The 11,469-nt window shown below is 40.2% G+C and overlaps 1 protein-coding gene across 1 annotated transcript; it reads right to left on the bottom strand.

The window, feature by feature from the left end:
* Positions 1–1,385: 1,385 nt before the first annotated feature.
* LOC132766507 (C-type lectin domain family 5 member A-like) lies at positions 1,386–11,469 on the bottom strand. The gene is made up of 6 exons (XM_060760856.2): positions 11,228–11,469; positions 9,443–9,589; positions 5,610–5,669; positions 5,381–5,517; positions 4,849–4,949; positions 1,386–2,238 (listed from the first exon to the last, which is right to left on the bottom strand). Exons 2-6 carry the CDS (start codon positions 9,519–9,521, stop codon positions 2,127–2,129), a joined length of 489 nt encoding a protein of 162 aa, XP_060616839.2. The 5' UTR covers positions 9,522–9,589; positions 11,228–11,469; the 3' UTR covers positions 1,386–2,126.

The raw sequence follows: 11,469 nt of genomic DNA on the forward strand, positions 1-11,469 counted from the left end.
CTTTTCTGGACTGTGCACACAGGGTTGCTGGAATGTTACACAATATCATTTCTTTTGGACAAGAGGATTTCATAAATGAATGATGGCTTTTTAATGTTTTATTCACAAATATTCAAGCAGAGATTTGAACATGTGAGCAGGGCGATTCAAGTCACATACCCATCTCCATGCTAAGATGTCCTCTTCAGGTTCATAGCACCATTCCCTAGATCAGTTTAATCTTCTCAACTTGTGTCCCCCAAACATTTACTGATAACAAATCAAAATTTGCAATGTATGCTGGTGAAGGGACACCAATGTAGGGGCACGGGCTCACCAGCACTCCAAATACACAAGCTTAGGAGTCCCTCAAAGGCCCAAGTAGCAGTGCAAGGAGGAGGCCATAAGTTGGTTTCTTACTACAAAGGCCTTTATTGCAGGTCTAGCAATAATGACAAATATGCATATGGGAATGCAATCAAAGGTTTTGTCTCACCCCCAAATAATCTGTTGTGCACCCCCAAATAATCTTTAGCATTAATGTGTCCTAACTTTCTATCAGATTGAGGGATGCTGGATTGTCTTCCTGTTTGAGCAAGGTACCCCACAGATTCAATGTCCATGCTATTGCTTTCAAGAAACAATAACAATTTATTAATTGGTCTTGGGCCTATCTCCACCCAGGCACTATCTTGATTTCCCCACAACAAAGTCCATACTTAAAATTTGAAGGTAACTGGTTCCTTCCAATTGCCTGGGTTCAAAGGACAGGAAAGGAGATTCCACCTGAACATTAGGAAGAACTTCCTGACTATGAGAGTGGAGCTCTCTACCTGGGAGTGTGGTGGAAGCATCCTCCTTGGAGACTTTTAAGCAGGTTGGATGGCCCTCTGTCGGGGGTGCTTTGATTGTGCTTTTCCTGCATGGCGGGGGTTAGACTGGATGGCCCATGTGGTTTCTTCCAACTATGAGTCTACACAACCATGAAAGATACAGGAGCTCTCCACAGTTTTCACTCTTCCAACTCAATTATTCTATGATTCTATAATCTCTGTATTGCTGTTGCTATTGCCACCCATAGCCAGGCACAGAGCTCTGTGCGAACTCATGACCACTGTGGGAATATTGTCAGACATCAGATTGGGGACTTTGCACAACCAGCATGATGCTTCTTTCTTCTTTCTGGCCCTATGGGGACCTTTGCCCTGCACAGACAAGTATAGACATTGGCCCACAGTCCATGCTCACAGGCTAACCAATGGAAAAAGAGTGAGTGGAAACAAAGGGTTAGGAGAACTCAAGGAATTGTCCTGTTTTGCCCCAAGAATAGCCTTAACACAAAATTTAAAGGAACTCAAAAAGTTTTTACTTCATCAAAGTTTAAAGCAGCAAAATCAAATACAAAAGGCAAGTACACAAAACAAGGTAAAAGTCTCTTGGCTGAACAAAGTAAAGTCTTTGGTAGTTTCTTCTCAAGGCAAAACACTTACAAAGACAAGGTTTCTTGCTGGAACAGATACAGGAACAAAGACTAGGTAATTGGATCAGTTGCTGCCAGCAACAACTGTTTCCCCTGCTCCTGATTTATAGACCTCAACCCATAGCATACGTGTCTCTAGGGAGTGGTGTGATCGCTGCAAATTTTAACAGCAATCCTGGGTGATCTATGTTTTGCTTGTTGCTCTTGAAAAGTAGGAACAGCCAGCGTGCTTCCCTCTTCTTTTTCTTCGTCCTGAGCAGGCCTGACCATCTGACCAGAGTCCCCAGCCCCTTCCTCTTCAGCATTCTCCTCTTCCAACTCCTCCTCAGAAGAGGAAGACGCAACAGGAATCATTCACGAGTGATGAAAGATCCCTTCCATGTCTGCTCCTTCTTTGGTCATCTGGTGGAATGGCTGTTTGTGGGGACAACTGAAGTAAGAGTCCACATCAAGACAGGTTGACATATATTAAAGTAGATGCAGCTATGCAAACAGAAGTACATTTGCATGCACACTGTATTGCTCTGCTACTCAGTACCTATATGCAACTTTCGACGTGAATGAAGATATGGATGCCCCTCCAGAGGTCATAGAATATGAAAAAAAGAGTTCAGTTTCAGCAAAGTTTCTTAACTGAGAAATAATTTCCCATTCATTCGGGGAATCCTTATTCATTCTCTTCGCAAATCCAGCGGCTTGATACAGAACAAGACTGGGAACTAAATCTTTTAAATCCAACCAAGGCACAGTCAGAATTCTCCATATGAAATATTTTAAATCTGGGAAAGGAAAAGAAGCAAACATTCGAAGAATGAAGATTTCTGCATCCAACCTAACATATATAAATAATAAATATGCTCTGTATTCACTGCAAATATAATAAATGGGGAAACTGTACAGCAGTGGTTCTCAACCTTGCTAATGCCGTGACCTCTTAATGCAGTTCCATATGTTGTGGTGACCCCCAACCATAATATTGTTTTTGTTGCTACTTGATACCTGTCATTTTAGTACTGAGCATTCTGAACTCGACCAACAATAGAATTGGGTCAAACTTCCCACACAGAATCCCAATGACCACCAGAAAATACTATGTTTTCCGATGGTCTTTTGCGACCCCTTTGACACCCCCTCACGACCCCCTCAGGGGTCCCGACCCCCAGGTTGAGAAACACTGCTGTACAGGGAGGAAACCTCATGTTTCCATGGATAATGTTTATGAGGCTGGAGCAAATATTTCTATAAAAACACGACATTTGATCAAATTGCAAATTTGGCTTTTAAAATACAGCTCAGAATTTGTAGTTTGGTCAGAGGCACGGTTGGAGCTCTCTGTCTGAGAATCCAAAATGCCCCTGCCGAAACTGCCAATCCCAGGATTTGATAGGGTGTTTGTAGTTAAAGTGGAATTCTAGTTTGATACTTTTGTATTATCAAGTGCCCACTGGAGAAATCCTTCTTTCTCCTCCTGCTATAGGTCCTATGTAGGAGTCCTGGCTTGTAGCTGTCACAATTCTTTGGGTAGAATTGATACACAACCTCACAACCTCTGAGGATGCTTGCCATAGATGCAGGTAAAACATCAGGAGAGAATGCCTCTAGAAAATGACCATATAGCCCGAAAAAACCTACAACAACCCAGTGATTCCAGCCATGAAAGCCTTCGACAATACAGAATTAATACAGTTTGACACTACTTGAACTGCCATGGCTCAATGCTACGGAAGCAAGTTTGCTGAGCTATCAGTACTCTCTAAGAAAGGAGGCTAAAGACCTTGTAAAACTACAATTCCCCTGATTCCAAAGCATTAAGCTACGGTAGTTAATGTGGTGTAAATCTGCATTAATTCTACAGTGTAAATGCATCCCTAATTTTGGTGCTCATCAACATGCTATGAACAGGGGTTAACAGGATGTGTGTATATTAGGCTTCCGCGTGGATCTGTTTTAGCCATTTTCCTTTGGCTAATTCAGCTTCTTCAGCTGGGTCGAGTGGCCGTAATGGCAAGCGCCCAGCCAGTATGGATTCCCATCCATAACGGGACCACATGGCAGCCGATCATGGCTCCTCCTTCCCTATTTGGCATCACAGTTGCACCCTGGCTTCAGTATATTTTTTGGTTTGGATTCCGGCTTGGCCTCTCTCTTGAATCTTTTTTATTATCCTTCTTTTTAAAATTCTTTTTATTTAGTGGGACTGACTGAGAGTTGGGAACTCCCAGTCATTCCTCTCCTTCAGAAAATACTTCTAAAAGATAATAATTATTAATAATGATAATCCCAGCAAACAAAAAGAAAAGCCTCATCCTCAGAAAACGATTACTATTACGTCTCCTCTAGAGTACAAAGTGGAAACGGTTTTAAGGATGCATTAAACCCACAGAAAGGCATGGGGGGGGGGGGGGGAAGGCACCACTCCAGGCAGGGCAAAGAGTGGGCTTGTTAAGGAAGCCCGGGGAGATAGCTCCAGGTGGATTGCTCTTTCTTCCCTAGAATGTGGGAAGCCCCTTAAAATGCCTTGGAAAGCTGTGTGCAAGGAGAGAGCATGCATGCCTGTAGCACCTGTCTACTCTAGAGTAGAAATAAAAATGGCTTTAATGAAGCATTAAACCTGGTCTCCTCTACAGATAGAGGGGAAAAGATTGCAGAAAGAGTGGTATGATATTTTAATCCAGGTCTTAATGAAGGATATAAGGATAAACAATGCCTAAAATGATGGGAAGGGGAGCCTGAGAAGCCCCCCCCCCTCAATGGGCTGGATAGGGTGCTTCCTTAACCCTGTTGCTGCAACCCAGGCTCCCCTGAAGGGGAAAAAATGGAAAGGGTGCCAGGAAGGGTGCTTCCTTAACCCTGTTGCTAAAACCCAGGCTGCTTTGAAGGGAAGAAAGGAAAGGGTCCCAGGAACATAAAAGGGAGCCTTGTAAATTCCCATTAACGCCAATGGGCCGGATCTAGCTGTATTTTTCGGATGAGGACAAAAAAAGGCACATGAGAACAGTCTACCAGAATCCGGCCAGCAGAAATGGAACAAGGTTCAGCCGAAATGCACAAGCCTAGTGTATATGTATGTGGTTCCTTCCAAAGACCCCCAATGAAGGTCGTGTTTGGCAGCGAAGATTGTTATTTCAATTCCCATTAAAAATGAACTCCAAATATCCTATTAACACCCACCCAATCTTGCCAGGACTCCATTTTGTGCACCACAACAAATTTGTTTTGGATTTAAATCTGGCTGCTTCAAAAATGTGAAGCTTCCTCATGGCACACAGTCCTAATCTTTACAGGTGCCCATATAAAGCTTGTCAGTGTCACCAACTGCAAACCTATAGTAACCAAGTCTGATGGATAGAGCCTTGTGCCCCAAGTATCATAATGATGAATAAACATACATGTTAGGGTCAAACTTTGTATTGTCCATCCATGTCCACTGTCCTTTGTGAGTCAGACCTAAGAAGTAGTGCGCATTTTGTGTTTTGTTCTGTAGGAATATCTGGGGAAGATGCATAGGTATTAGTCATGAAAAACACAATGAAATCTGAACACTTTGTTGTGGTCATGAAGTGCAAAGGCAGAGGGACCTTAATTCAAGCACCTTTTTGGGAAAGGGAAAAAGACGTCTCCTATAAATGCTTTTTGTACCTGCGCTTCTTTTGGATCTTTGCAGGCATTTGCCTGCACTTGCTAAGTTAAAAGTACATTTTGAGGACTGCAAAACCTTATTATTTTAGCATTTCTAAAATAATAGTTTCTAAATAGTTTCTAAAATTGAAGGCAACCACGAGAAAATGCAAGGTGGTGGGGGCGGGCGTGGTGGGAATCTGTAAAAATTCTAAAATTCAGTTCTTTCATTTCAGAAGACTCGATCACACAGCAAAGTGTTTTGGGACCCAAATATAGCCAACCACTTTTTTTTATTCTTACCCGTTCTGCATTGTTGTTGATTATTGCAAGATGAGAATTTGATTGTGCACAGTCCTGTTTGCTTTCATCCCATGTCTTTTCTACAGCAGAAAAATAGTAGCACTTGCCATCAAAAGGTACCCATCTTATAGAGCAGTCTGTGGAAGATGGGAGAAACTGGAGGCAATCAAAATTATTACACAGCAAGGAACCTAGATGTCCATGCCCAGTTTTTTTGTTGCAAACCTACCTTTCTCTGGTTTTGAGGTGGTGTTGGAGGTGTTGGAGGCTTTGTGAAAAATCTGTGAAACTGTAGACAACATTTTCTTAATACAAAGATAATACTCCAGAAGATATGAGCAGAATTCAAAATGATCTTAACAGATTAGAGGGATGATTGGCCAAAACTAACAAAATGAATTTCAACAGGGGCGAATGCAAGATACTCCACATAGGCAGAAAAAAATGAAATGCAAAAATACAGAATGGGGGACGCGTGGCTCGACAGCAGTATGTGTGAAAAAGTTCTAGGAGTCCTCATGGACAGCAAGTTACACATGAGCCAATAATGTGAGGTGGCAGCAAAAAAAAGCCAATGGCATTTTGGCCTGCTGAAATAGAAGTCTAGTGTCTCGTTCCAGGGAAGTCATGCTACCCCCTCTATTCTGCCTTGATCAGACACACCTGGAATACTGTGTCCAATCCTGGGCACCACAATTGAAGGGAGATGTTGACAGGATGTAATGTATCAAGAGGGGGTGACTAAAGTGATCAAGGGTCTGGAGAACAAGCCCTTCCCAATGTATCTGCCTTAGTATTACAGCCTTTTCCCTTTGAGAGTTACCACTTTCAACTATTGTGAAAATCTTTGTGGCATTATGTTTATGGAAAGTTCTATTTAGGAGACTTGCCTAGTGCTTCAACACAGCCTCTTTGGTACTAGATGACAAACATTTGAATTTCCCAAAGTTTTTCAGATGGATTGTCATAGCCCACCTTGAAACATCTGGCAACGACAATTCACATTTTAAATAGGTTCCAACTCCATCCTGATTAACATTTTATTTATATATATATATATATATATATATATATATATATATACATATATATACATACATACATATATACACACACACACACATATATATATACATATATTTTAAAAATTCAGAGGTCAACTTCCAGCTACTTTCACAATTCTTTTGTGTGTGTGGATTTGTGTCTGTATTTTTGGCTGTCTGTACGACCAGGGAATGTTTGTGTGTGTGTGTGTTTGTGGGGGGTGGGGTGGGGGGTGGGGGGTGGGGGAGGGAGGGATCCCCTGCAATCCATTGAAGTTGTCCACTCCTGGTTTGTATTTTAAGAAAATGATATTCATAATGCCCTGGCAAAGGAAGTAAATACAGGAAGTCAACTGACAACTTTTGAGAAGGAGTCGTCAGATGATTCCTCTTCCTTACATAGTCATACTCAGAAGGTTATTGCCATCTAACAAACCACATCGCAAGACACCACTGGATTGCCTCATCTCTGTGCGTGCTTATTTTTAAAACAAAGATTACTGAAAATGTCTGTCCTTTTAGGAAGGAAGACATCTTAGTCATAATGTTTTGAGTAATCTGGGTTGAAATGACTGTCGTATTTCCCCCCCCCCCCCTTGAAAATCCCTGGCTCCATTGCTTTCAGTCATGTCTGCCATCTATGCTGTTCTTAGTTTGTAAAATGAGGACACGATCCTCTGCAGAGAAGCAAAGGAAGTGCAAACAAAGAACATGTTATATCTTTCCTTTCTTCTTTTCATTTAGACACAGACACCAACTAAATACATTACTGACTTCCTCCCACTCCTACTTTCTCAAAAAGTGTTGAATGGAGGAAAACAATCAATCCTGAATTAACTTTTGCCATTGTTCAAACAGTTTAGGTATATTTTCAAAAAATGTTTGAATAGCAACACTGTCCAGAATCCCATCGAGCTGTTATAAATTCCTAACCCCAGTTAGGAACCTGTAACTGCTACGTATTAATGATCCCTATGTAGTCCCAAATATAGGACCATGGAAGTCCCCAAACCCCATTTGACAGACACCCATTTCTGTTGACTGGAGAAGGGGCTGACATTCACACTCTGTGAACTCCACAAGTGAACTCCAGTGTGAGTGGGATTTGTGACAGGTCCTCATTTTCTGTTGGAAATAGCAACCTTCTCAAGCCTCCACTACTTGTTTGTTATGTGTATAATTGCTTACTGTATTGTATTTGTGTATATTGGTTTGCAATTTTATCTTTGCAGTGGGAGGGGCTGCAAACCATGTGATCAGAACTGGGATTATTCAGGACTCAGACTCCATTTTAGAAACGGTTTTGCCTCAGACTTCAATAGGAACTGATTTGCTTTATACTTCAATGTAGGAGAAGTTCAGTTTAGACTCTATTTGAACACAGAGACTCTATTAGACTCTCAAAATAGAGAGATGCTTTAGATTATGTACTGTGTGTGTATATACATACACACAGAGAGAAACTACTTCAAATCCTATTTATAACTGGATTGATAATCAAAGTACCTGTATGCTGAATACATGAAGTTTGTGAGTAAACAAACTGTGTTGCTTTTAAAGAAGTCTGCTTATTTTTGTCTCTAGAGAGCATGATTTAAAGGCAAATATATTTTGAGGTACAGTAGATGTTTTTTGGGCAACTAAAAGGAACACTTCTGAAATTGTGCTGTATGTGTGTGTGTGTGTGTGTGTGAATACTGGTGAATGCCATTTTCACAAAATGTTATGGCTTTTAATAGGTCATGCTTTTACCAAGAGGTTATGGCATCATTTTCAAAAGGTTGTGACTTCTAACAAGGCCATGCCTTTCAAATATTGTAAAATCTCCAAAAAGGTTATTGGAGATTTCCATTTTCCAAACTTTTCTGCTTGTCATACCAGAGATTGCTCAAGTATGGTGAGAGGGAACAACAATCTACTGCTTTTGATTATGTGGGCAACAGATCCCTGTCAATCCCAGTGTCTGCTTACCAATATGTGGGGTTGGATCTGGAATCCGGAAAGAATCCACAATGTAGCACTGAAGTTTTGATACTATATTGCACATAGATCATTATAACTCTAACACATGAATGGATCGTTCAGAATTAATGAAGGATTTATGTATTTCAATATTTAATGTCAGTTATTCTAAAATACTACATTCATACTCGTTCCTGCAAATCATAACTAAGATTAAATTCCCAATTTGGCTTAGAAACACCCATAGAAAAGTGGACCATTTAAACATAAAGCCAGTAGCTTTCTCTTTAAAAAAAATCACAGTTTTCCAAGAACAAGGCAAAGAGTAGTTGAAATTAATCAGAAAATGCATGGTGAGAGGGGCTGAAGTTCTTTTCACATACTGCCATCTTGGTTAGATTTTCTCCCAACCCGTTCCTATTTTTTTTAAGGCAGATATCTGTTGGGACTGCTTTGATTGTGTTTCTGCATGGCAGGGGGTTGGACTAGATGGCCCTTATTGTCTCTTCCAGTTTCATGATTCCATGATCTATATCAGTTTGTGGCCTCAGAAAACAAATTCAGTTTTGGAAACTAGAGACAAACTGTTCTGCAGTGCAGATCTATGTGTACTATTGAGTAATAGCTCTGACCGCTTTCATGGTGATTCATTCTCTGTTGGAGTTTCCAGATCTCAGGGCCTGGCCATGAGTCTCCAGCTTTTGCAAGTCATCCTCAGGCAGGAAATGAGTGCACGTATTCTCCAGATTGTGTGAGTTTAGCTCCAGACATGAGGAGAGGGCTAATTTCTAGATCAGGTAGTAGAGCATCCGTTTGCAATGCTTTATTGACCTGCAACTTTAATTAATCAGTTTGCAATGCTTAACTGATCTGCAACTTTAAAAATTCTGACTAAATATTACTACTTCTGTAATGATAAAAAGTTAAATAAAGTCTTTCAATCTGCACTCAGCACAAAAACTATCATGAATGAAATTTAGAAACTGAGTTATTTAGCTACTGTCTTTAAAATCAGAAAACCGTAATGAAAATTTTTCAGATTCATTCTGATACTCACAATAGAAAAGGAACAGAGATGTGCCTATTAGCTTAATAAACGCAATTGTCATAAGATGGCTCACGAGTTTCCAATTCATATTCTGATTTTAGGCAGTACAGTCTTCTGAATATCTGAAATCTGATTAATTCTACTTCCAGGTTGGATCTGTAAGATAAATATTAGCACAGATTGTTACTGGTAATGCACTCTGTGGGCTATATAGATTTCTTTTAATAAACACCTGCTAGAGAAATACACTATTCAGTACAATGTGACCTGCCCTCTTCACCCCGAAGGGGACTCAGAGTGGCTTTACAAAAGGCAACAATTTGATGCCACACAGATACATATCAATAAAATAAAATACATTGAACTCAGCAGTTAAAAACATAAAACATTAAAACTTCATTAAAATCAAGCAATTCATATAATTATCCAGGGCTGTTCCATTCATCATTGTATTAGTTTCATAGTCACTTACTCCACTGCTTAAGTTACTGGCCAAAAGCTTGGTCCCACAATCACATTTTTAGTTTTTTTCTTGAAGATCAGAAGGGAGGAGGGCTGATCTAATTTTGCTGAGGAAGGAGTTCCATAGGGGCCACCACTGAGAAGGCCCTGTCTCTCATCCCCACCAGCTGCAATTGCAAAGGAGGCGGGACTGAGAGCAGGGCCTCCCACGACTATCTTAACCTCTGAGGTGGATCCTAGAGGGAGATACATTCCAACAGGTAAGCTGGGCTGAAACCGTTTAGGGCTTTAGAAGCCAAAGCCAGCACTTTGAATGGGGCTCAATAACAGACTGGCAGCCAGTGGAGCTGACTTAACAGGGGCGTTGTATGCTCCCTATACATCGCTCCAGTGAGCAATCTGGCTGTCACCCATTGGTACTATATGCCTCCAGATTTGTTATACAGATTTAACAATAATAAAGTTCCCAAGGGTGATAAAAGTATTTCTTTATGAACTTACATGTTCATAATTCTAGATTAAATTTTAAAAAATCAATACCAATAAATGTGGGGCAGAGACCACAAACTTAATAAATAAAATATCAAACATATGGGGATTAATGGAATAAAAATGGAGTTAAGATTATTCTTGCAAAAGGGAGAGAATAAGGGTTGGAATTCTGTACTCATCTCCTCAGAAACAAATATCTTGCAGTTCAGAAAGCAAAGAAACTCAGAAGAAAATCCTCCTTCTACTCAACCAGCCAAATTTCAGTCAGTGTTTCTATTCATACAAGTTTTTGAAAATATTCTCAACATGAAAGAACCTGTGGCTTACTGACAACAAGAGACAGAGACACTCATATTCTAACAGCTCAAATCCCGCTGACTGGGTGGATTAATCTGTCAAGTTTTTCTCTCTCTTACAATTGGAACTTTTACAAATTCTCTCTTTTGTTTTGATGCAACTATTTGTGTATGTGCATGCATACATTCTTATTTTTTTAAAAACAAACCAAACAAAATTCTTCCTGGTTTCTATTGTGAACAACCCGTGCTGCCTTATCGCACTAGAGAAAAAATCCACTTAAAATCCGGTTTCTCTCTCCTGCAGAATTCTGGAGTTTGTAGTTTAGTGAGGCTGTTAAAGGCTCCTCCCTAAACTACAAACCTCAGAATTCTGCAGGAGGCAGAAACTGGATTTTAAGTGGATTTTTTTCTCTAGTGTGATGAATCTGATTAAGTTTAGGCAAGACATTCAAAGGTCCCTAAGAAATCTTTGGGACTTAATCATAAGTAACATGTACTACATGGAACCTTGAGTGTAAACACAGAGACAAAAGAGCTTTACCTGAGTGAAGATATGATTTTGTTTTTCACTTATTGCTTCGTTATTCTTGAGAATCCGGCTACAATAAATGGTTTTGTTATTGTATTTCTCTCTTCTTGGTTTTCATTGAAATGTTACCTTCTTGCTTTCTTCTTGTGCAGAATTATTCACATCTTCCAGAAATGCTTTTGACTCTGCAGTAAACTTGCTGTGACTACTCTTCCTTCAAAATACTTATTCCAAAGTTTCCAACCCTCTCTTGA

Source organism: Anolis sagrei, chromosome 2, assembly GCF_037176765.1.
Source record: "Anolis sagrei isolate rAnoSag1 chromosome 2, rAnoSag1.mat, whole genome shotgun sequence".
Taxonomy (NCBI): domain Eukaryota; kingdom Metazoa; phylum Chordata; class Lepidosauria; order Squamata; family Dactyloidae; genus Anolis; species Anolis sagrei.